This window comes from Cryptotermes secundus, unplaced genomic scaffold (assembly GCF_002891405.2).
Source record: "Cryptotermes secundus unplaced genomic scaffold, Csec_1.0 scaffold618, whole genome shotgun sequence".
In the NCBI taxonomy this organism is placed as follows: Eukaryota; Metazoa; Arthropoda; class Insecta; order Blattodea; family Kalotermitidae; genus Cryptotermes; species Cryptotermes secundus.
The window spans coordinates 165,422-191,766 of record NW_019734973.1 but is presented as its reverse complement, the minus strand read 5'-3'; the positions used below and the strand labels follow the sequence as shown (position 1 = coordinate 191,766).

Below are 26,345 nucleotides of genomic sequence, written 5' to 3'. Positions count from 1 at the left end.
CTAAGCAAACATAAGGGTGTCTTAGATTAAATTAAAATACAAGATAGCAGATAGCAATAATAAAATTTATTAAAAATAATATATAAAAATATAAACACTCAAATTTAGAGATTACATATTACAGTGTTAGAAATATAATATTTGTTAACAAAATACACAGACTGCTATTGCAATGCATGATACAGTTAGACTGATTAGTGTAACAGTCTCATGTAGTATCCAGCTTCTTTCTTGGAATGTCTCAGTACAAGTTCATCCTTCACATTTAACTCTGCAATATAGTAATAATTTTGAACCAAACTATGCTCAAATATCTAACCGAGTTACTATGCAGACTGTTACTAGTAAGTGTAAGAAAAATGTAGTACTTAATATGTCACCAAAGGGCTATAAACTCACAACTCTTTACTTCAACTTAAGTAGATATAAAAATATATTTATATATCAGGAATTCAACATAGCTCACTATTCTCTGTTGTCTGTTCACTCTACTACAATGTATCAAAGATGTCATGTATAGCACCTGTCATAGGGACCTGCCCCTGGAAGAGACTATTCATTTCAATGTACAAATTAAATAATCATGAATTTCTGGTCAGTCAGTAGTGGTGGATTTATAAAACAAGAGAAAAAGTATGAATTGGAAGTGTCAGAAAAATGTTCAAAATAAAGGTTTTAAAGCAGTTTAGCTGGCTTTGGGTTGATAATATGACTTATGCTTATAATGGAAATAAAAATGTGAACATAAATGTTCAAAGTACTGTTGCTGTAAAAAAAATCTGCAATTTTTATAAAATTGGGCTGTGGGGGAGGCCTATATTAAATTGTCAGCATTCACTCACAATTGTAAACTTTCATTACAACTAGACAGTTAATGAGAGGTTTAATTCACAAATGTGAATGTTGTCTGGCGTGCGGGACCATATTTACAATGTTGGGGGTGCCAGGGCACTCAAATTATGGGAGGCCCTTATCAGTAACAAATTTAGGTTATAACAGCTCTCTTTTCTTTCATCTTATTTCTTACAATAACTAAAAATACTAACTAAATATGTCACACATTTCCAAGTGAGATGTGTAAAGTATTATTTATTATTATTGGAGAGGGTAGGTTTCCCCATGCGCCGCGACTAATAGTCTATTGTACGTTCTTTCATATTCTACCAGTTGCCATACCCTACCGGTACTGGTGCGTGCTATCAGCCCAGTTCAGCCAACGAGGTCGGCCCTCACTACCTGATACATCTACCAGAGGCATTGGAAACTACTTGGGCAGGAAATTTTGCCTAATTTTGCTCAGAGGTCTCCTAGAGACATGAGGATCTTTTACGTGCCATAAATCTATGACACGGGACCCACAGCTTAAAGTCCCTCCCGGAGGACTTGTTCCCTGAATTTTTCTGCCCTTAAAAATTCTATGACCTCTGCTGGGTTTGAACCTGCATACCTTGAGTTATGAGGTGGGAACGTTACCCCTAGACTACGGAGGCCGCTTATGTGTAAAGTAAGTTTTACAGTATATTAAGTGTTGAATCAGTAGTGAGTACGTTCTGTAATGAGATAAATCATGGTAATAATATATGTATAGAATGAAAAGTATTTAGAAAAAATGGATGGAATGTACAAGGGAGAGAAGTTCCTTTGCACATCCCACTTGGGAAGGTCTGATGATGGTACATAATCAGTACCATAATATGGAACCCTGTTAACCATTTCAATAAGGAAGTTGACTGACAAAAAAAAAACTAGTGACAATGAAGTCACTCACTGTGCTCTTTGTGGTGCTGATTCAAATAATGACAAGTGAATCCCACATTTAAGGTTTCTTTAGGAAGCAGTGAATTTTAACACCAAACTGAGGAAAATCTTTAGTGTAAGTAATTTAACTCAGACTACTTACATAATAATTGACATTGAAGATTAATGAGGAAAAATCTTACATATAGAAGCATAAAATAAGGGTTATTAAGGGTTCCACTCTCTTAGGACTTCATTTAGGGAGACATGCAGAATTACAGATGTTGAACAGAAAATTCTATCGGTAGTTGTGCCCAAAATGAAATGCATTAAACTGTTGACACTTAAAAAAAGTTCTTAAATAAATAACTTCTTCAAATAATTCTTCAGGAGCCAGGGCAGTTCAAGAAACATTTTTCATCAAGACCCAAGAAGCAAAGAAGACCACAGAGACAATGTGGTGTCCTAATCATGGCAAGAGGAACGACACTTTACAGGTGTGAAAAATGGGGTGCCAGTCTCTGTATTCAATGCTTCAACCTTAATGACTAAGGTAATGTCACATTCTTCTTGAGATGTAACAAAGTTTAATTTACCAAATTTCATTTGTAGAAGTGTGTAGCATTATTAATGACTTTGTATAGTATTCTGTATGTAATGTGAACATTTAAAAAAAAAGTTTCTAACAATTATGGTGCTTTGTATTAACTGTTTCGCTGTTTTGGTTTAAAACAAATGTTCAGTGTAGCACTGAAGGGTTAACACATTGCAAACTAGTCACAGTAATTCTCATGATTCACATGCCATTTGTCATGTACAGATACAAGAATTATTCTGCTTCATGTAGAGTTATTTTCTGTAAGATCTACCATTTCATACATACTGTTTGAATGGACAGTTTAACCAGGGGTCAGCAACATTTTTCTATGAAGGATGCATTTAATTAAATTTTATAACTTAACTAATTTAACACTCAATGCATGCCACCATTGTTCTGTTACACGTAGTATGTATGCTGATGTGTGTCTTAACACGTTTATTTGCTTTTCCAAATGATACTAAAAATGCAGAGGTTACATGTAATCTTTGGAAATTAACTGTTTGAATTAAGATTATGACCTTCTGTAAATTAAAAGCATATAGTTCAGCAGATATGTACTAGTGTTCCAGAAGAACCTGCTGCTTACATCTTCATAACTGAATATAGAACCCTGGAGACAGAAAAATGTTAGTATCTATGTAGCAGACTATGTGGTGTCACATATCAGAAAACCATAATCTTGTGTTCAGTTTTGTTAAATTCTGGTAGTTGCTGGTGTACCTAAGTAAAAAGTCGAGAATGCACAGGGAAACTAGAAGTAAAGCTCCACATTCCGGCCACATTACTCCCAGAGCCAAGTGAACAGAAGGAAGGCATGCCCCACAGATGGTCTGAATGTGCTGGTGAAGGGAAAAATTTCTGCTTCTGCCAGGAACTGAACACCAGCCATGCAGCACATAATCATTTATGTTATTGACTGAGCTATCCCTGCTCACTTTGATCAACAGAGTGAACGAAAAACTCTCAGTGTGGATTTACCTTTATGTGAAAGATCTCCATCTTACAGAATGTCCCAGTTCTTTCAGGAAAGAACAAAGTATGTGACACACAAATCACATACTGACTACATTATAACTTCACAGTGCTGCATTATGTTACACAATTTAATGAAACAGCTTCAGATGGAGACCACCAGTACCAATTATCTCAGTCGCCATCTGTGAATCGCTTTGATACGTCACTGTCATCTGTCATCTGGCCATTGCTTTGTATTGGTCGACGCAAACTGTGGGTTCGAATGGTAACCACACTTGGCCGTTCTTTTGTAGATGGCATGAAGCTCAAAGCACGTCTCACGCGATCTGACTCACGTACCTGAGGTGCAATTACCTGTAACCCACCATTATAAACTTCACTGTCTTCAGACACAAATAAAACAACTTTGTTGAAACAGGATAAGAAAAGTTAAGGACAGGAAACCTGAAACTGACCTTAACTTTATGGCACTACATACATGTTCTATTATCTTGTGTATACTGTGCAATTTCTGCATGTGAAAACTTGAGACTGAAGATCGACAAAAGTTCTGCAAATTCCTAAGCATATTGTGAAAATATCACATGAAAAACATCAAAAGCGGTTATTATGCATGCTTCCAAAAATGTGAGGCCTATGTACAGATTTATTTGATTTTATGATTTATTTAACAACACTGACAAGAGCTCAGATTATACAGCATGAAAGGGAAAGGATGTGCAAGGAATTGGCCATAGCCTAGTTTAAGGTAATGTCCTGCTATGTGCAGGACCTGACAGGATATCCAGCCTCTGACTAAGGCAATGCTGTTGCTTATGTTGCATATAACATCCTCAGATCAAAACTGAACATACTGCATTTCATAGTAGAATATGTATGGCTGAGTATAATGACAGATATGCCGAAGGGAAAGAAAGAGACCACAGAAAGCAAGAACAAGACACAAATTATCTTATCTGTACGATATCTGGTGTGCCGGAAATATGCAATAAAGAATGATAGTACAGTTATCCAAGATGGGGTGGTCTCCAGTGTTACCTGCATACAGTGTTTCACCAAAATCAATACATTATCATCTAAAATATCTGTAACTGTACTGGTATGGACAGATGAATGAACATGTGAACCTCACTGAAGAATTCCAAACAAAATCTGCATCTCTGGAACAAAATTCCTATTTGAACTTCTGATTAGGAATGTGTGAGAACGGTTTTTCAGTTTGAGACAAGATTTTGGAAAAAAATTTGTAAATGAACATATAAACAAGAATTTTTCTTGTAGATTAAATTTTTAATTGTAATAATTTATAACACTAGCTACCTCTTCACCGCCATCTTTGAGCCAATTGTCTAGATAATGTGGGACCCTCAACATCTCACAACCCTATGGGCCTTCACGGCCTGTTACAGGGATAGCTTCACTTCTTTTACTAGCTGCCTCTTCACAGTGCACTGAAGTGTGCTACCATATCAACCTTAATGCAAGATGACCCTGTACTAGGAAACATGTCTGCTTAGAAATTTAAATGTTATGAATTAATTTCATAATCTTAACAAAACACATGAAAGAAAATAAGTATTAAAAACACATTATACGTGAACTTTATTGAGTCACTTTCCCTCTTGAAGTCACTAGCCTTTATTCAGCTTCACCAGTCTTGTGTTCATCCTTATCACCTGTCCTAGCTTCAATGTCTTCACAATTCCCATCTTGTCCCATATTCTCTCTTCACACATGTTCACTGCCAACATTCCCAACTTCTTCCTCATCCTTCCCTTCCACCCAGTTCATCAGATACACATTTTTAAAATTCTATGACCATCGCACCTAGAAAGAGTTGTTGCCATGGACTTGATCTGATGGCACAGTGGTTTTTTTTTTCGCTTGTCCTCATGTCAGAATGTAGTCCCCTACCATGAGCATTTTGGAATGCATATGTTTCAAATGGTCATTATAAGGCTTATGCACTGGAGCGTAGCTATGAAGTCATATTTCCAGGTATCACCACAAGGTCAGTATTCATTGCATGAATCACAGATCTGGCATCCAGTGTTAAATGACCTTCAAATGTATCCAAACTAAACATTCTTTGTTTCCTCAACAATATTCTTGGTCTCCTGTTACAGACAAATTGTAACCAGTTCCCCCATCAGTTAATTAAGTTATCCATTCCTCGATTAGATGCATGACTGTTAGCCACAGCTGTGCCTTAGACTCAGATCTTTTGATTCAAAACTACACATAGTGGCAGTCTTGTCCTGTCTGCCAACTCAGTCAACATTCGTCACTCGCACATATATTTTTTTTAATTTGCTTAGTGGGGGGTGGAGTCCAGTTGGGTCCACTTGACACAGCGGCCACTGACTGGCCTACTGTACCTGCCCTGGGTGATTATGATGATGGAGAATTTGGTGGAATGAAGATTGGCAGGGGAAACCGAAGTACTCGGAGAAAACCTACCCCAGCGCCACTTTGTCCACCACAAATCCCACTTGACCAGACCCGGGTTTGAACCCCAGTGGCCGCAGTGGGAAGCCAGCTACTAACTACTTGAGCTATGGTGTGGCCTATACTCGCATATCTTCACTGCCTCCTGCTTTCATTGACAACAGATTTTGCGCTTGCATCATAAGTGGCATAAATGGATGGGATATCAAAAGATACTGGCATTTCATCACCAATGGCACAAAGTTTGATTTGTAACTTCTTGCAAAGTGAAGTCTTTCACTACAAGGAAACCCTGTTCCTCCACATCAGCCGTACACATCACCCTGAGCTGAACTTCAAATTTCAGCCTCTTACTGCATAACAATGTTGCACAAGACTGACATTCCATTAGGACTTTGAACCCATATAAATGACAATTTTCATGCAGAATTGGCAAGTTGCAGTGTTTGTTGTTACTGCCTTTGGATATCTGCCTCAGGAAGCAATGTATTTTCATGCCAAATTCACAGCTGTTAGTTTGTCCTCAATGTTTAATCATTTATAATCATTTTTAATCATTTATACGAACCATAACTGAAGCACTCGATTCTTTCTGACACGTTATTCCCTTTCACACTCATACTCTTCTTGACATGATCTACCATTTTTATATCGAGGAACATTTGTGTTAGCACAGAATCTCATGATATCATAAATTGGTGAATTGCTGCTTTTTTTTCTTCCTTAACTTTGATGGTACTTTAAGCAGGCTTCTAACCCTGAAACATATTTCTCTCTCACACTTGCTACTTTGCTATTTTCACAAGTATTGTAGTGCAAATTAGTGATCATGGTGCGACTTATGCTATAAACATGCTGAAAGCTTGAAACATATTGAAAGCATATTATACGAAGGCTATTTAGAAAGTAATCTCTGGTGAGCTGTTAACAAACAAGCAATGAGTAAATAATTATTATATACAAAAAGAAAATATATGTACATACTTAAGCTACTTCTCAACACAGTCACTGCCAGAACTGAGCCACTCTCTGTTTTGTGCACACCTGTGATCACTTCAGAACCCATCTCACACAAAACTTGTGATAGCCTAGCCTAACTGTGATGATTTCATAGAGAAGAGTGCATGAAGTTTGTGAAAATTCACATGAAAGTTCTGAAATTGTGAAATGCCATCTTTCACAACTCTTTTTGTCAACAATTTGAACAAAACCATCACCCATTATAGATGGCTGACCACTTCGCTTTTCATCATGAACATTTGTTCACCCATCTGAATATTCTACTCCATTATCTTACAGTTCCTTCACTCATTACATTTTGGCCATAAACTGCCACACATAATTCACAACAGATTTCCATATCACTCATGTTTTTAGCATGAAGAAACCAGTTACCAGTGCAAATTTCACAGCTGGCAGGATTATCAATCATAGGACACATCATAACTCGCTCTGTAGAGATAAGAGCAAACACCATGTGGCCAGTTATGTTATGCTCCCTCACTTACGCAAGCGTTCTCCTGCTTCTACATTAGTTGCCTCAAATAAACAGAGGTTATTTTCCAAATAGCCTTCCCATCTTCCTAGGGGTAAAGGGCAGCCGATGTGTAAGGCTGACAACCTCACTGCCATCTGCAAGGTGAATGTCTAGAAAATGTGGGAGCCTCGACATCTCACAACCCTATGGGCGTCCACAGCCTGTTACAGGGTTCACTCTACCTTTTATATATTCATTAAAATTCATGACAACCCACAGATCTGTACCATTTAAAAGGAAAAGAAACTTGTCTTAAATTGAGGAAAATAAAACATTATTCTCTTCTGGTATGATTCCAACACACAATGCAAGAGCAGCTATCACAAAAATCACAAAGTTCAAATTCAGATCAAGAATCCTTTTCCAATTTGATCTTGAAAATTCAAGTCTCAGGCATGCCTAACCCTGATTTAAAAATGGCCGTTAATTTATAGGAATATGCCTTAATATTAATCATAAACCAAAAACTTCAGTGACTTTATCTATACTGACAAATGGTGTTATAATACAGTCTGAATGCGGATCTAATTCAAGTGCAAGAAAACAGTTCTTAGAAATTTTATGAACTATGAAAATTTCAACAAGAGATTAAACTAAAGAGAAGTATTATAAATCAAGTTCTGATTATTATACTAACCCTGAGCTGTGCTTCTAGCAACTCTTTTGACTTCTCAGACATCAAGATCTTATCTCTTGCAGAATTAAGCTCTCTATCCAGCTGCAACCGTTCTTCTTCAAGCTGCCTCAATCGCTCTTCTGCCTCTAAATACCAAAGTAAAACTGCTTCAGGACATATCAAACACCTTGAAACTGAAGATTTCTGAGTTACTGAATCAAAGAAAGGGCTATGCACCACAAGTTCATACCATTGGATATCACAAACTGAACACAGGACACATGACAGAAACCCAAATCCAACACATTAATGCATCAAGCAAGTAATAACCCATAATCACATACATGATACCTTCAAAAACTTCTGGGACAAATGAATTCAGCAACCCTGAAACAAATTGGAAGACTGCATCTGTGCATTTCTCAACCTGCATGCCTGTTAGAGCAGAACTGTTCTGGTGGGTATCACAGGCTTTGAACTATGAGTGCAGTGTGTATATGAGGGTTTTCAACTGGGAGAATGAATCATCTTGAATAATGGACCAACATCAAATTTTGTCTGCACTTGGGAAAATCAGTGATGGAAGCTCTGCAAGTACAATGAACAGAGTATGGTGTCCCACTCCATGGTGCTTGACTGTCATCACAAGTTATAGGATGGCTGTGAGTCACTGGAAGACAAAGGTAAAGCAGATGACCCGCAATATCATAGAATGAGGATAATGTATGATGTGTAGCTGGTTACGAGCTCACGCTGTTGTAACACAACACAGACGACCACAGAAAAACTTGGAAATTCAGTTAACAGTTACCACATCATCCTCAGTTAGAATCTGCATCTGTCTACACATTATACCACGAGCACTGTGGTAATGCAACAATGGTGGAAGGCTGAAAATAGACTTAAAGCAACATTGGTTGCAAACATAATAAAGAACTCCACCAAAGTTAATAAAAGCATGCATAGAGGAAGAGATCTGGAAGAACATCCACACTGCACTCTTCAGAATAATGGAACAGTTCTCAAGAAGTCCCACAATATCAGTTGGAGCAGATGCTTGTACTCATAAAAGTGAGTTAACACACATTCCACAGTGCAGACAATTCTGGGGAGGGGGGAATGTGTCTTTCAAACTACGAAAAAACAGAGTTTTCAGTATTTTCTGGGGCATTGGTATGATGAATAGCCAAAGTTACTGGAAAATATTCTGTGAAGACTTCCAACCATTTTCAGATATGGTGAACCGTAAAAAATTTCATTGTATCAAGGTTACATTAAGTCTTCTTCTATGTGGAATAAAAACACCCTGCAATCTATTCCAGAACCTTCTCCTTACTTTCTCATGTCATCTTCGTAAACACAGACTCACCGTTCCAAGGGGTATCTCACACGTGGCATTCTGACACAAGAAATAACATGACTGAGTGAGTGACTGCTTACTGAACAAGTACAGAAAAACAGAAGTTGAAGCAACACTGAGGCTTGCAAGGTATGAATGTGCCAGCATATAATGTATAAGCTCACTTGCTTGTAGCTGTTTAGTATTTTGCTGAGCTCTCAATACTTAAAATAGGTCATGACTGACCACTTCTTCCAAATCCTTTCCAGTACATCATTCTAACATATGATATTACACAACCTATGCAGCTGAAATGTATTTCTGAATAACACTTTCTTTGGCCATGTTCATAATTCTGCCCAATATGTTAAAACATAACTTTATTCTTTCCTCTCATTTCTCAAATCTAAACAGACTCCCTAACAGGCCTGTAACACAGTGCAACCTTGATGTAATGAGGATTTATAAAATTTGTAAAAATGCTCATTACACTGAGTACTCATAATATCTGAAAATGGTTGAATAACTATGTATGGTGCTATATGGCACTATGATTTAAACTAATAATGCAAGCACCAAAGTAATTACTCTTTTTGGTGCATGTGCAGTGAAGACTTTTGAAAGTGCCTGTACTAGCTTTGCCATGTTTGTCTATCAATCTGTCTGTCTGCATGTAACAAATCTAGAATCATAAAACATATTTTCATAAAATTTAATATCAGGGAGTTTTACTAATATGTGTCAACATATTCCAGTCTCAGTTAAATTCTGGCAATGATGAAGAAAACTACCAAAATGTGTTTCTGCAACAATCATGTACGAGGGGGGACCCAAAAATAACCGGAAACGACCTGTTGCGCCTGCATGCTTTGTAGTTACGAGTTGTGCTGCTAGGTGGTGTTAGCTGGGGGTCTCCTGCGACTGTTAGTGAGCTGGCGTCAGTCTGAGTTAAGTGGTTTGTCTGTGGTGCTCTGTTGTGTGCGTTCCTGTTTCAACCCTTTGGCAATTAGTGAGATGGCTGACCAGAAGGAACAAAGAGTGTGCGTGAAATTGATGAAGATCATCGAAAGACCATTGACCAACTTTATGAGGAAACAAACATCTCATGCAGCACGGTCCAGCGAATTTTAACCGAAGGTTTGCACATGAGACAGGTGTCTGCAAAATTTGTTCCTCACTTGCTTGGAGATGACCAAAGAGAAAACCGTGTGAATGTTTGCTGCGACTTGAAGAGTGAAGTGCAGTTTTCCCTAACAGAAAGCAAAATTTCACGCACACTCTTTGTTCCTTCTGGTCGGCCATCTCACTAATCGCCAAAGGGTTGAAACAGGAACGCACACAACAGAGCACCACAGACAAACCACTTAACTCAGACTGACGCCAGCTCACTAACAGTCGCGGGAGACCCCCAGCTAACACCACCTAGCAGCACAACTCGTAACTACAAAGCATGCGCATGCAACAGGTCGTTTACGGTTATTTTTGGGTCCCCCTTCGTATACTTGCTGTGTATTTATCAGGGAAAAAGTTGTTTTGAGCAGAAGTTGTGGATTAAAACAAAACTCACATTTTCTGTCCAATATACTTTTCCCATAAGTTGTACAATTCTCAGGATAAGAAACAAAATTAATTGTATACTGTCTACAGATACTAACAGAGTGTTACATTATCTGAACATTTCCTAAGATGAAGTGGTTATGATATAGATATGAAAATAACAAAGAACAATGCAACAATCATGACTTCTTTTGTATTACCTGAACTGAGAAGGTGAAAATCCTTATATGATTTCTCGTACTTGCAACCATGAGCCAATGTTTTCAAATCACGAATTTGAACTGATGTCTGCTAAGCATTCAGAGTGGCAAATTCAGACATACAATTCTCAGATATTTTAATGCAATTTTTCCTGTCTAAAACAAGGCAGGTTAGCAAGGTGTGATGTAACAGTACCTTTACACACTGCCAACCATAAACAGCTTGAGAAGCACATCTGCAAGTTACAGTTGATGCAAAAAGTTGTGGCTAGCTAGGAATTAGTCATTATGATCAAAGTGTTGGAAAAATATCCTCATTTTTCCATATATGAAACTTTTAACAGTGACAGTGCTGATATATTTTTCTCATTATAATTAAGTTCCTGTTATAAGCAATACTTGACATCATGGTTCCACTGTACTTCCTGGTTCTTCAACAAATATAAACTATGAAGAAAGCAGTCTTCTGGGATGTGGCGCCGTGTAGATATTGTGTTAACCGACGTTTCAGAGGAATGTATCGCCTCCATCTTCAGGGTAGAAGAAAAAATAAAATCCACAAGCGAAGAACCAGTGTGAGTAGGTGCAAATAGACTTAATCTTACAAATACAAACTAAACGACTGTTGTGAGAACTGAGATTCTCAAATGGTTACTGTGAAGGCTACAGGCTTCTGGGATGTAACACTGTACGCTACTCACTAAACCTGATTTCCTCCTCCTCTATTCTTAGCTGAACCTCTCCCTCACATCCTTCTGGCCCATTGCTAGCACCGTGCCTTCCCCTCACCAACTGCATAGTTAGCTTAGTCAGACAAATCTGGCTGATAATTCCCAACATTTTGGAGCAACGTGCTACCTCCATTTTCAGGGTGATACATCTCAGAAGACAGAAATATGTTTAAACTATAGTTATATTCATACATCACTCTACAGCTCAAGTAAAAACAAAATATGAAACTCAAGTACAATATGAAGCCATACTTAGCAGCTGAGTCTCTTTCTCGCGTTGTTTAAACTCAAACTCCCGCCTCTTCTCTCGTTCTTGTTCAAGTAAAATACTTTGTTCTTCTTGTAATTGCTCCAGTTCCTCACGCTTCTCCCACTCCTCCCTTAGGACTCTGCACAAATATTATGCAACAATAATTGTCATATTTACCGAAGCATCACATGTCTCCCCCCACATCAGGAAACTGGTCGCGCACCATATCTGAGATAATGATTTATGTGACACACAGTTTTACACATGTAAATACAGTATGTGCCAAAATATGCAGTACTGAAACTCACGCATCTCGAACACACGTATTTGTCGATGGGACATAGCTCCAGCTGCATGTGTTTCCAGTAGTGAAAAGGAAGCTGTGTTGTGCAGTTGTTGTTGGAAATGGGTTACTCGACAGAGGAAAAAGTATTCATAGTTGAGTATTATTTCCGCTCATATGGAAGTGGTCGCCAGACAACTCGCTTCCTTGGTTTTGAGTGGCCAGATGTTATTGTCCAGAAACCGCTACATAGTACATGTGTGACGATATGCTGTGCCGTCTCAGCACACGGTATATTAGGCCCCTATTTCATTGAGGATGAGGAAGGCAATGTTCTGACCGTCACCCAAGAATGCTACAGGGACATGGTGATCAGACCATTTCTTCAGGATTTGAGAAGGTTCTGTCGTGAAAGGGGCCTTCACATGAATAGACAGGACGGCTTTTCATTTCAGCACTGTATTTTTGGTGCATACCATATATAAGATGCAGTAGAAGACTCTTCTACATAGTTTAAATGAGCTGTATCTTTGCTTACTTTGCTAAATATGGCATTCTCAATCACACTATTCTTTCATCCATGACAGGTTTTTAGTGCTGTTCAAGTCAACTGCTATTACAGCTGTTTGAAATGAACAAAACAAAGCATGTGTAATTGTATACTATCTGTGAAAGCGATTAGGATTAAGAGGCGAAGAAATAGAGAATCATGTCACAGTCAGAACATTTGATGAGTGAGTTACATCCAAGACTTAAAAAAAATCATTTCCTACAGAGTGGCAGTCACAAGTGGGCTTCTCTTGGGAAAGAAGTGAATTTCAGCAGATCTTGTCATTAAAAGTGATCAATGAAGTGGAATTTTGAACAGTGTAGACAGCTGATAGAATGTGGCACACCACGATGATGCCAATGATGATGATATCAATTTATATGGCAGCAACAGCTGAAGCTGAAGTATGATTGTGAAACCAGTATATTTACTTCTTCACAGACCAATACCTTAACATGGTTAGAGGGTTTGCTAATTTCAGTAACCCTGAGAGCAATGCCAGCTGGACTGTAAGCTCTGGGAATTAGAATGAAATATAAACAAGTTAAAAAGAAGCAAAAATGGGAAAAATCCTGGCACAAATAACGTAAATGTAGAACTAATCATGTATGCTCCAAAATAAATACATGAGCACATTTTAGGAACCATAAACTTATGCTGGCAAGAAATGAAGACTGCTGAAAGTAGGAGAGATGCTAGAATACTGCCAATTTTTAAAAAAGGGGGCAGAGAAAGATGTGAACATTATTGGAGAATTGCCTGTCGTGTTTAATTTATATCTGGAGGACGATGTGAGAAGACAGCCATCACAGCAATTACTTTGAATTGTCCATATAAATTTTGGGAAAGAAATGTTATGAAAAGTTCAGCTATAACCTCAAGATATTTACTGAGAAAACCACAGCAACAGCATTCATGAGGAAACACCCAATTAGATCAGAACTCATCTTGGAAAATCAAGTGACGGAATAGGTAATAAGTGTAATTTTTTGGGATGTTATATCTCATATCTGGGAGAACCAGATATAAATCACAAAACTGAAAAATTTACATGTGTGTGTGTGTGTGTGTGTGTCACACCATAAGAAGAAACTTCAAAAATAAAACAAGGACGGATATTCAGACAAAGTTCTATAAAACTTATGACAATAGGGAGCGGTCCATATGATTGTGAAACATGATAATGACATCAAGAGACAAAAGTAGATTGCAGACTGCTGAGTTGCGATTCTTAAAATCGGTGACTAGAAAACAAGACGAGATAAAATTTAAAATGATATTAGGAATAAACAATTACAGACGGAAAGTTTTAATGGCACTATTAACAAAGGCAGAGAGAATGGAAAAACCATGTACAGTGCATAACTAAAAACAGAATTCCACCACAAAAAATGATGAACTATTGATTTCAGGGAATAAAAAGCCATGGACAATCCATAAAATGATGGCAAGACCAAACCTGAGGAGCCACAACAGGCCTTGGGGCCTAATGTCTGATGCAGAAGAAGCTATTTTATCCCTTTTTCATGTTATTGCAGTTTATCAACCGAATAACGGCATGCGAAATGTTATTGGAAACTTCACNAATTTTGGGAAAGAAATGTTATGAAAAGTTCTGAGGGCAAAGTTCCCTGGATGGCTCATCTCACTTTGAGTGACATCCCGTGGGCAACGCACTCACTTGATCTAATGCCCTGTGATTTTTTTTATGGGGATACCTCAAGGCAGAGGCTTTTAAACATCGCCCCACAAACCTGCTTCAGCTGAAGGTTATTCAGCAGGAAGTAGCCCAAATTCCAGTGCACATGTTGGAACATGCAGAGGGGAACTTCAGAAAACGGTGGCATCAGTGCATAGAGAACAGTGGCCACCACCTTCAAGATATTTTGTTTACAACTACATGATTTAAAACTTTAAAGTATGTTCTTTCATTAGCTAAACATAAATTTTGTCTATCAGCAATAATTTTTCTTTTATTCGCCTTCAAAGAAGGAAGTTTCTGCACCTCACCCTGTACTTCACTAATTTAAAAGTTATTGCTTCCAGAAACATTCATCCCTGAAAAAATAAAATGTCAAGTTACTAGCTTTCTTACCATTGTGGCTCTAGCACAGAGGACAGTTCACTGCTGATGGGCCTCGTCAAATTGCAGTGAATACTGGGCCAAGAAGTGGTCTGAGTGCTTGGGGCAACTGGAAGCTGTCCCCCCTTCATGTCATTAGAGAATATAGAACTTACTCACCTAGCCTGCAAGTTTCGTACAATCTCTTCATCTCGCTTGGCTTGAGTCTCCTCTTCCAGTAATTTTTCAAGTCTGGCACGAACATTTTCCAACTCTTGGAGCTTCCGTTCTTCTTCATGATGTATAGCCTCGAGGGCACGGGCCTGGCTTTCAGCTGCTACTCGAGCCTATGAAATAAGTTGCATGGAAATAGCAATAACATTCTTATGCAAAGCAAAACCAAAACAATCAATTCAAGCCAAATAACTCAAGAACATATTTACCATTTTTTCAGCCTGCAACTGAGCACGGGTCTGTTCCATATCTAACAGATGGCTGCTACGACGGCGGATTTCTTCGCTGCGACGGTCTTTTTCTGCTACATCACGCTGCTGTCGGCGACGATGGGCCTGCAGACGCTGGTATCCAGTACCTGAGCTATGAGCAATTGCAGTCTGCAATGCAGATAGCCACTGCAAGCGGCTGCAATGGTCTAGCACGGCTAACTCAAAGTTACGTTCTCCAGTATACAGCATAAACCTCTGTACCTGTAAATTCAATAAATGAGATTTTACAAGGTGCTATCAGAAAGTTCCCCAACTGTTACTGTTGTAACTGCCTTAGTGAAAGAAGATGAGAGGGGAGGCCAAGGTCACACTTCCACAAGCCTATTGCATCAGTCTGCCACATGACACCACACTGTGAACATGCATTGTTTTTACATGAGTGCTTTTCTGGCTTGTTTCATTTTGTCTGTGATGGATGACAAAATTCAACAATGTGTCCCCGTCAAAGTTTGCATGAAGCTCAGCAGATCCACTACCAAAACCCTTGAAATGCTTCATGAGGCTTTTGGAGAACATTCTTTATGCCAGACAGCTGTTTTTGAATATCATTCACATTTCAAGGTGACCAAGCACCAGCAAAACGACAGAAAATGTTGAAAAATTTTGATAACTCATCCATGAAGACCACTGCTGAACAATACAGTCACCGCTGGGATCAGTTATGGAGTTTGCCTGGAGATCTTAACAGAAAATTTGAACATGCGCCACACGGTCGCAAAGTTTGTTCCCCCGACTCTTGACAAATGATGAAAAGCAGCAGTGCAAAAAAGTGTGTCTTGAGCTATGAGAGAAGGCTAACGAGGACCCAACTTTTAGCTCCAGGATCACAATGGGTGATGTAAGTTGGATTGACGGTTATGATCCAGAAACAAACCAACAATCGTCACAGTGGAAAAACCCACAATCATCAAGAGCAAAAAAGGCTGCAGCAGGTCTGGAGTTCAACAAAGAGCATAGTCATTGATTTTTTGATGTTAAGGTGATTTTTCACCCTGAATTTGTTCCTCCTAACACTAAGGTCAACTCTGACTTTTACTGTGAGGTTTGAGATGCCTGGGAGAAAATGTGTGACATAAAAGACTTGAACTTCGGCGCAACCACAACTGGGTCCTCCATCATGATGATGTGCCTGCAAACATGTCCCTGAAAACCACAGAGTTTGTAACTAACAACAACATGGTTAGCATTCCCATCCTCCCTACTCACCAGACTTAGCCCCCTTTCGCTTTGTTTCCCAAACTGAAAATGAACCTGAAGGGATGTTCTGAAACTGTCTTGATATCCAAAGGAAATTGCAAGAGGTACTCGACAGCATTAAGAAAAATGACTTCCACGGTTCTTTTAAGCATGGAAAAAATGATGGGATTGCTGTTTACATTCCAAAGGAGAATATTATGAAGGAGATGGCAGCCAAAATTGAGTAAGTTAAGCCAGCATTTCTTTTTTAATAGTCTTGGAACTTCCTGATAGTTTACAACTGTTGGCAAATAAATTGTAGAATTGTTCTGTTTTACAGCACTTTGTAACAATCCTGTTTCTAATTTTGGATGATCACTCCACATTGTGGTTGGCTGGTAAAAGATTTCAAGAAAGAAACAGCCAGATCCTCCAAAACATCACCAAATCATTCTTCCAGAATGAAAAGTCATTACTGAAGAACAAGAACAAGATTAACATAATTACATTTTGCGTGAAAGTAATGAGTGGTAAACAAGATTAACATAATTACATTTTGTGCAAAAGTAATTAGTGGTAAAGAACAGGTGTCCAAGTCTGATTGACTTTTAATTATTTAACAATACTCTTTTACGTGTGCTGTAGTACAGATATCTGTATGAACAGAAAGATGTACAGCACGGGTTCTTAAACTCTCAATTAGGTCAAAGATACCACTCAGCAAAACATATTACTGAAGTGGCTGACAACCCTATGCTCAAATGTGCATACTTCATTACATTTAAACACATAAGACAGATCTTATACACAAATGTAGTCCAAAGCAGGAAACACTTTACTATCATACCGACCTTATCCCGTCCACTGCTAGGGCAGGCATCCACATGACAATGTGCATTAAGCGTAATGGTTCCACACTGTTCCCGCTCATCCTGTGCTTTGTAATAGCTAAGTTCTGTGGGTTGCAGGACAAACCAGTACTCACGTAGAGTGGGAAATAAATAACCTCGCTTCAAAAGAGGACCTTTTTTGATTACATCATACAGATACGTGTTGTACATGTCTGTAACTGCCTCATCAATACAATCTTGCTCCACAGTGAAACTGTCCAGATCTCCACCTACGCATTTTGCTTCAAGAATAGCGAGAAACGTAGAGAAACGGAATGCCGTTGTCACACCAACTAATGATACAACTCCTGATAATGATGCATCATTTTCGGACATTCCCAATGCAGAAGCCAATTGGCAAGCTACGGCACGAGCTTCCGAAACATGGAGAAGAACCTGAAACAAGAATTTACAGCAAGAAAAGGATAACATTCTTGTGGCTTCATAGATGGAATCCATATAGTCACAAATTATATTATATTTGGATAAAAAGAGCTCAGAACCTTCTACTATCCTTACTTCAAAGAATCGTGTATTTAATTAGAATCTCTACATTCATTGAACTGCACAGAATGTAAAATGATTACATAACAAAAAGTTCAAGTCTGTTTGTCCATATACCTATATGCTTCATCTGTGAAGTTACTCAAGAGATTTGAACAAAATTTGATACTGAAAATGCTGCATTAAAATTTTCAAAACATACTTCAGTGACAGAATCAGTGAACTAAAAATACAGATTTTATTGTTAGTGCCTGAAGGGCATAAAGACCATAGAAAACATATATAAATATATCAGTGCACAGTACATAATGTACAATTACCTGTCACTGACATAACGGGTTGCCATCACAAGTTACAACATTTTATTCCCTAAGAAAAAAAAATTGTTGTAATAATTGATAACATTCACAGTTGACACCACTAACATCTTCACAGGGCGGTATATCTTCTCAGACAGAGAGCATAACGAGGAACAAAATGAGATCACAAAATCATATTGTTTATTATATGGAACAAGAATTGTAACAGTCAAAAATATTGGCACCCTAACTGAAACTTCGCCCAAACATTTCATCTACATGTAAACTACAGCTTTAATATCATTTTTACCTGAAAACAGTCATGGAAGTCAGTACTATCATCTGGTACTAATTCGGCAAGAAGACAAAAGATGCGGAATAACTTATATACACAATTATCTTGGAATACAGGGCGTTCTCTTTGATCCAAGTAACGTTTCTGACACACCAGCCAGCAAACTTCATCTATCTTTTCTTCCAAATCTCTCAATGCACTCAGAGACAAGGCAGAGTCAGGAAGGGAAGTGAACACCTGAAAAAAAGTTGCACAGCAAGTTAATCAACTATCAGCATTATTTACAAGTGCTGATTTCCATCCTCGGTTCACCATTTAATTCATCTCTGTGTAACATGATCAGCTCTGAGTGGTGAACATCCTTCTTCACCATGGATAGTATAATAAACCATATGAGCACACAATTCTAGGGAAAATTTGTAAACTAGAAAACAAAAGAAACCTCATATGCAGCAGTGAAAGGAGCCAAATGAGAGTTATGAATCTGCAAAGGTAAATGAGTCATTCCATTCCAAATCAACAAATGGTGGTGGCTGGATTTTTTATTTTGATGAAAAATTGGGCTGTTTATAGGCCATTGTGACCTAAGTAAAATTGTAAAATTCTGTGTCCACACTTTGAAGTGTGGGCACATATCATTCTTCACTCGGTAGTGGTCTCAATATATTAAAAAAATTGTAACCCCAAAACTAATATGTGGAATTCTGTGAAACTCAAGTCATATAAAATATATACAACAAACTATCTAATGGTATAGTAAAGTTTGTTGCATCCTACATTTTTCAAAGTGCAAAATAATAAAACTGTAAACTTGCATTAATAACATACAACTTCCATTTATGTAAAACAGCTTCAGTGAAGAACAATTCAATGGAAATTTAATGAGGTAAGAGTCACTGTTTTCCTACCATTTGGTGTAAAGTTCAACTTGTTTTTTTCAATCTATGTCTGAGCTCTGCACATTTCAAAGGAAAGAAATTTCTGTATCACAAATATCATGGAATATGAGGTGGTAGAGAGAGAAAGCGAAATTCATTCTCCGTGGCTGGTTATATTTGCTGTGCTTTCCTTTATACCTATACTAGCAGCACACGGTTCAAGGTTCAACATTATAATGATGATATGTTAGGAATGATGAACAGGAATATCAGTTTAACACCTGAACAGTACTTAACTGTATTATGAAGTGTGTTAAACATTATAGCGGCACTAATCTAACTGCCATGTTCCTTATACACAACTCTAAAAATGTATACCCATTCAACTGTTTATTAAAAATCACTACATGTTACAATGTTGCAATTCGAAAACACTTGTAAGTACTGTATCATCTGATGAAGATAAGGTGGATGATCGAAACATGCAGTGATTTTTAATATATAGTTGAATGGGTATTCATTTTTAGAGTTGCATAGACGGAACACGGAAATTAGATTAGTTTGATCACACAACAGGATGCACTCTATAAAGATTATGGCAGCACTATGTTTTGGACAATTCTTCTGTTCCTTATTTATAATGAATAATTATAAATATCATAAGTCAAGAACCACAATGGCGCCCTGTTCAACAGATGAATTAACGTAAAATGACTGCACTAATTATACTAGCCATCAGATGAAGAGAGATTAAGAAACCCAGTTCACTTGAAAACAGTATGTACATCTGCATCACCAGAAAAATACTGTAGGACATATACTCATTTGTTTGGAGGAAAACATTGCAATCTTTACCAGAGACCCAAGGCAGCTGTGAAGATAATGCATAATACATCATGTATTTTTTTTTATTGGCACTACAGCCCCAGTGGGCCTAGGCCTACCTCCATGAACTTCTCCGTTCACATACATCATAATATATCATTAAAATTTGCATACCAGGTACAACATTCTTCACCTACATCAGAACAGTCATTTTATTTAAAATGTTACATAAAAATTAAAACACAATAGCATTGGATCAGGTGATCCTCAAAATGATCTTGCATGCATACCTGAAGCACTGTCCACCACAGAACTGAGAAAGGCTATTCACGTTTTATTCTCTGAAGAGAGTGTTTCAACTATTAAAGAGAAACAAATGAGTAATGAATAAAAAACTGCTTTTGTTAAGTGGAAATTAAATTAGGTATCTTCTGCTGTAAAGGACAAACTTAAAGAAAAAGACTGTCACACTGGATCTAAGAAATTGTGGAGGATATAAAAAATGTAAATTGATCTGCCTTCGTGGATAAAATCACTGAATTCTCCAAAATGTTACACTGAAACTTCAGTCAGCTCTGAGAGCAGAAAAGTGAAGTCAATTTCACCGATACACCACAGATGGTCACTGCATAGATTTGTATGTTTCTCAATTCATTTTGACAAAAGGAAGAGCTCTGCAGCAATGTTGTAGCATTCTTCTGGAAGTTAAAAAATGAAAGGTCAGCTTTTGTCAGATGCATTATACAATCACCCAGTTTTATGATAACGATGAGTACAGTTGTCCGTGTCTTGGCAAAAAGGACTTTGTGCCTGTAAAACTGGAATTTCAAGAAACCACACACTCAGAACACATGAAAAGGAGATTAATGTTGTAAAATCTTCAGCAACTGTATGTGGAATTTTGTGAGAACAACAGGCTGTTTCAATTTAACTTTCCAAATCTGCTGCGTTGCTTCCAAAGAAAATGCCTTCTTGCAGGAGGTGCAAGAGGGAACCATATAGCGTGTCTGTGTAATTCATCAGAATATAACACTCGTGGTGCAATGGACACATCTCACACCTGATCTGAGCACAAAAACCCTTCTTGAAAAAATGCTCAACAGAACGTACATGGTTTAACACAGCGTACAAGCTGCCCTGAATCTGATACAAGTTACTCTTTACAATAAACAATTTTGGATTTGGAGATGGAATCATGTATAGACAGTGAGTGATGACAGCCCACTCAACATTAATGACTGTTGTTGTTCCATGTGAATACTTTGGTGATGATTTAACTGTTCTTATAGCTTTGTAGCTCAACACAAGCCCCAAGTCCTTCTAACCCAGAGCAAAGAAGGTTTAAATGAACATGAATATGGTGAGTTTTGCAGAAAATTACTCTCTCATGGTTCAGGATGCACTGCAAGTGCATCATTTCATCCTACTGATGCATATATATATATATATGTGCATCAATCTGGATCTCCAACTAAACCAAGACCTATTTCCTTGTGTATTGATAACGACCAAATAGAACATGTAACAAGAACATTTTACGCTTTTCAAAAGGTTGTGATTTAGTATAATTTAAAAAAATTCTACCCATTTAGAACAACTTTGGAAATGCTGCAGAGTGACACTTCTTTGCCACTGGTCATGAAAAAGTCTCGTGATACTGTAGGTGCCACAACAAAATAGCAGGTAGACACAGCAAGTCTTCAAGGTCCTTATGATTAACATAAACTGGCACACTAAGGTTTTGCATAAGAAAACATTCATGGAATAAAATATTTTGTTTATATCAGGTAGACATGACAGAAACTCAAACAGAGCTAAAATAATGTTTCAACAACTGTATGCAGATTCCAGACATCAGGGAGAAGAAATGTGCCATATCAATAAGGCTGAAACATGATGTGAGTTTTTCTAGTTCCTGATTCAAGCGAATTCCTTTATGCCTGTTTCTTATGGCAGTATTCAGCACCTACTCACATCACAGTAATGCTGCCTATACATACGGTAGGAAGTGATGGATCACTGTCATGATGGGATAAAAATGATGGCAATATGGGCTGCCTTGTCAAATTCACACATCCTGAGGATCCACCACCATTCTTCAACAGGACACAGAAGTGACATTTGTTGGGATGACACAGAAAGCATGCTGAAAGTGATACAACCACTGACAATAGGGCCAGAAGCTACAGTAGAGCAGAACTGAACTGTTCTACGAAAAATGAAGAAATATGCATTCAGTGGTTAGCGCACTCACATGCATGACATGGAAACACAATGTCAGCCAACGCCATGCTTACAAGTTTTATGCTGCCATAACCTGAAGAATGACCAAATGTGCACCATTGTGCTCAAACAATCATACCTCAGCCAGGGAGTGAAAAGGCGTGTTGAAATTTATACTATATGTAGGGGAAACAGTGATTGCTGTATCCTCAAATTTTCAATAGGTTGTCCTCTACCTAAAAAAAGTTATGTAACTCAAAACGTTACAATTTCTTCATGAGTAATTTGACCACATATTCTTTTTTACATTTTGAAAAACTCATGTTATAATAAAGTTGTGTATGTCATTTGGTAGCTTCTTATGTGAATTGTGTACAATTTCACTTTCATACAGAAATGGGAGATACAATGTATCGTTTAATGCTTCCATAATTGACGTGAAAACAGCCAGTATCATACAGACTTTGACATTCTCGGTCATCATAATCTCCAAGTAAGTTAAAGGTAAATTTGTTCCTGTGCTTAATTAATTAAGCACCACATCATGAAGATGTATGGATGAGTAGAAGTATAGCTCCACCATTCTTGACCTCATCATTAAACAAAGGAGACTAGTCACCTTCATACCCCAGCTGCTTCTGGGTTGTAAGACAAAATATTTTGTACTTTTGCTTGTCATACCAACCTATGGCTCTACTAAGCTTCATTCAATTAGAAAAATTCAGTTACCACATACTGTTGGCAAAATTTGTTGATTTGGCACGAAATACCTTTAGGTAAAGTTATCCTTGTGCTTAATTAATTAAGCACCATCACATGAAGATGTATGGAGGAGTGCAGATATGACTACACATTTTTAATTTTGGCACTAGCTGGAGGCTTTATGGTCAATTTTTCTCAGCTCAGTTGTAATGGAAATGGACAAAGATGTAAGAACAAAATAGAAGAGGAAAATTGTACCAATTTTTGCTCTCATCAACTATAATAACATATCACACGGTTGGAAAGGGTGTATACCACAATGTAAAGGTAAAGCTATCCCTGTAACAGACCGTGAAGGCCCATAGGGTTGTGAGACCTCAAGGCTCCCAAATTTTTCTAGACAGTTGGCTCACAGGTGGCGGTAAGGTTGTGAGTCTTATGCGCCGTCCGCCCTTTACCCCCAGAAACATTCCTGGTAATCATTTCTGTTAAGAGTCTGTGTCGACACCAGGGCTGTAGTGGGGCTGGAAGAATGAAGTAAATGGAGAATATCCACCTCATCAGTACTCAAACCCTCGACCTTCCTGCTTGTAGCATTGTGCCCCAACCATGCTACCACATGCCGCAGTATTGCACAAAATTCCAAAAATTGTTCTTTCCAACTTATTAATATTTTTGACCTGTTCATGAAATTTGATTAAAGTTTTACAATGTACATGAAAAGTTTATCTATAGCCTTAAGTAAAGCAGACATTACTATGGGTCAATATGAAGGTAAAAAAAAAAGCTATCCTCTAACAGGCCATGGAGACCCATAGGGTTGTGAGACATCAAGGCTCCCACATTTTCTAGAGAGTCGGCTTATGGATGGGAGTGAGATTGTCAGAGACAGACAGATGTGATCTCCACATATTCTTTTTTGTTTTCTGAAGAATGCCTAGGTGATATATGGAACACCACTGAACTAACACAACCAGTTTGACTAAACTCATGATGCTTTCAGATATCAGAATTAGTTTATTATTAATCTAAACGGTTCTTCCAACAGACAAATTGCATGACTATCAAATTATCTGCCTCCAGTCACTTTGTAACATCTTTATCAAGCATTTTGAAAAACTGGGTCATGACATGGCGCAATACAAAATAATGATGTGGTTCAAGTACATAAATGACAAATTTGTGGTCTGACCAAATGGTCCAGAGAGGTTATATGATTTCATCAGTCACATCAAGTTTAAGATGATACAGTTTGCCATGGAAATAAATCAGGCAGTACAGTTCCTCTTCTGGATGTACTTGCCATCATAAATGTGCTGGCACTGATAACCTAAATATATAGAGTCTGCCAATATTAGCCCTGCCTTTTTTTTTATTGCTAGTGGGGTGGGACTAAGTCCCTTGTACTGTGGCCACTTCTGGCCTATTGTACCAGCTCCAGATGATAGCTGAGGGTATTTGTCGAGCAATTCGTGGAATGAAGACTGGCAGGGGAAACTGAAGTACTCAGAGAAAACCTGTCCCAGCGCCACTTTGTCCACAGAGGTCACTAATGATAGGCTGATATTTGCCAATTTGAGTTTCCTTCTGCATCACTATTTTTAGATGACATGCTGAATTTGGTTTGACAGACTTATTTTTCATTCCCTGCTTTGTCTTACTTTTAGGTCTTCATATCTCCACAAGTTGTGGAGTAAATGTTATTATGTCCCTTTGATGGAACCTGATCATAGGTATTTATATAAATATAGTTGGGTGACTTACATTGTCTGATACATCACACAGACCTGAGGAGCCACATTCCCTCCTAATTGCATTAGCATGAAAACATATAAAACAGAGTGTCCTGTCTGAAATGCTACATAAAAGACAAAGATGAAGTATTAGGACACTGCAAACAAAAACAAAACTCCGTGGATTTAGTCCGCAAGTGAACTATACCGACCGAGCCACCACCACTTGCCGGAGAACTTAGTGCCAACTTTAGCGTGGTCGGCGCAACAGATCCCTACGCCCCTTAATTTCGGTTTTCTACACCGAAGCCGCTACTTTTCCATTCAAGTAGCTCCTCAATTATCCTCACGAGGCTGAGTGGACGCCGTTCCAGACCCACTACTTCACAGATAATCTGGTAGCGCCGGGAATCGAACCCGGGACCTCTGCATCCGTAGTCATGAACTCTCACCACTAGACCACACAAAAGCGGTATTAGTACACTGTACATTAAATAAAATCACAGCAAGCACATTGGTGTAATTCCATAATTTTATTGTTAGGTATTTTAGACAAACATATAAAAATTATATACTCATGAAAGTTATATTTTAATAATAACAACAATGCCCTTATGTACAATACCAGTACCTCTTTTTGAAGGTAATATTTGTAATGCTCGAAGTTTAGGCTTGATGTACTGCGAAAATGTTCCAACCCCTTTTCAACTCCATAAACATCTAACAGAGTGCCGATATTAGCAGTCAAGACCTGCAAAATAAAACGAAGGCAAATTATCCTACAAGCCACACCTGTTTTCGGTGTATAAGTTTCGAAATATGTATAAAAATCACACAAATGCTAAAGATTCATACATGTACATCACCTTAAGCTTAGATTTCATAACAAGTCCATTTCTATCTGTCGTCAGAGAATTAAAGGCATGCCATATACTATTCGTTACGTTCCGAAGAAGTACAGACATATTTAACACTCCCAAACACAAACATATGACCATATGACCATGACGACCATGACTAACACCTTGTACGCGAGTAGCTTAGCGCTATTCATACGTTCAGCGTTGCAAACGGAAGGTCGATTCACACCACAAACGAAATCACACCAGCGAGACGACATGGAACGTCCACCTATCGGTGAGATAACAGCATATTACCCCCATTTCGCGGATTCTAATTCATTCGTGATATCTGGAGTTCTCATGGCTGCGATTATGAAGATTTCTGTCTTTTGGCATGTGACGACCTGCAGTCTGAGAAATAGTTACCAACGCTCTGGAGGAAAAGTTGCCTCAATCTCCAAGTGCCTGCCTGTTGAGTCTACCGCCGAAATGCAGAGAGTAGGTTTCTCCGAAACGCTGGAAACTGTCTACCAAGCTACAAGGCGTCACATCCCCTAGTTGCTTTGTTCACATATTCTGTCACCTA

The 26,345-nt window shown here is 38.1% G+C and overlaps 1 protein-coding gene across 1 annotated transcript; it reads right to left on the bottom strand.

The window, feature by feature from the left end:
- Nucleotides 1-1,490: 1,490 nt before the first annotated feature.
- On the bottom strand, nucleotides 1,491-25,972 carry LOC111869123 (differentially expressed in FDCP 6 homolog). The gene is made up of 9 exons (XM_023860349.2): nucleotides 25,784-25,972; nucleotides 25,549-25,668; nucleotides 18,572-18,793; nucleotides 17,420-17,854; nucleotides 15,330-15,593; nucleotides 15,067-15,233; nucleotides 11,994-12,130; nucleotides 7,936-8,060; nucleotides 1,491-3,667 (listed from the first exon to the last, which is right to left on the bottom strand). Exons 1-9 carry the CDS (start codon nucleotides 25,913-25,915, stop codon nucleotides 3,485-3,487), a joined length of 1,785 nt encoding a protein of 594 aa, XP_023716117.1. The 5' UTR covers nucleotides 25,916-25,972; the 3' UTR covers nucleotides 1,491-3,484.
- Nucleotides 25,973-26,345: the final 373 nt, after the last annotated feature.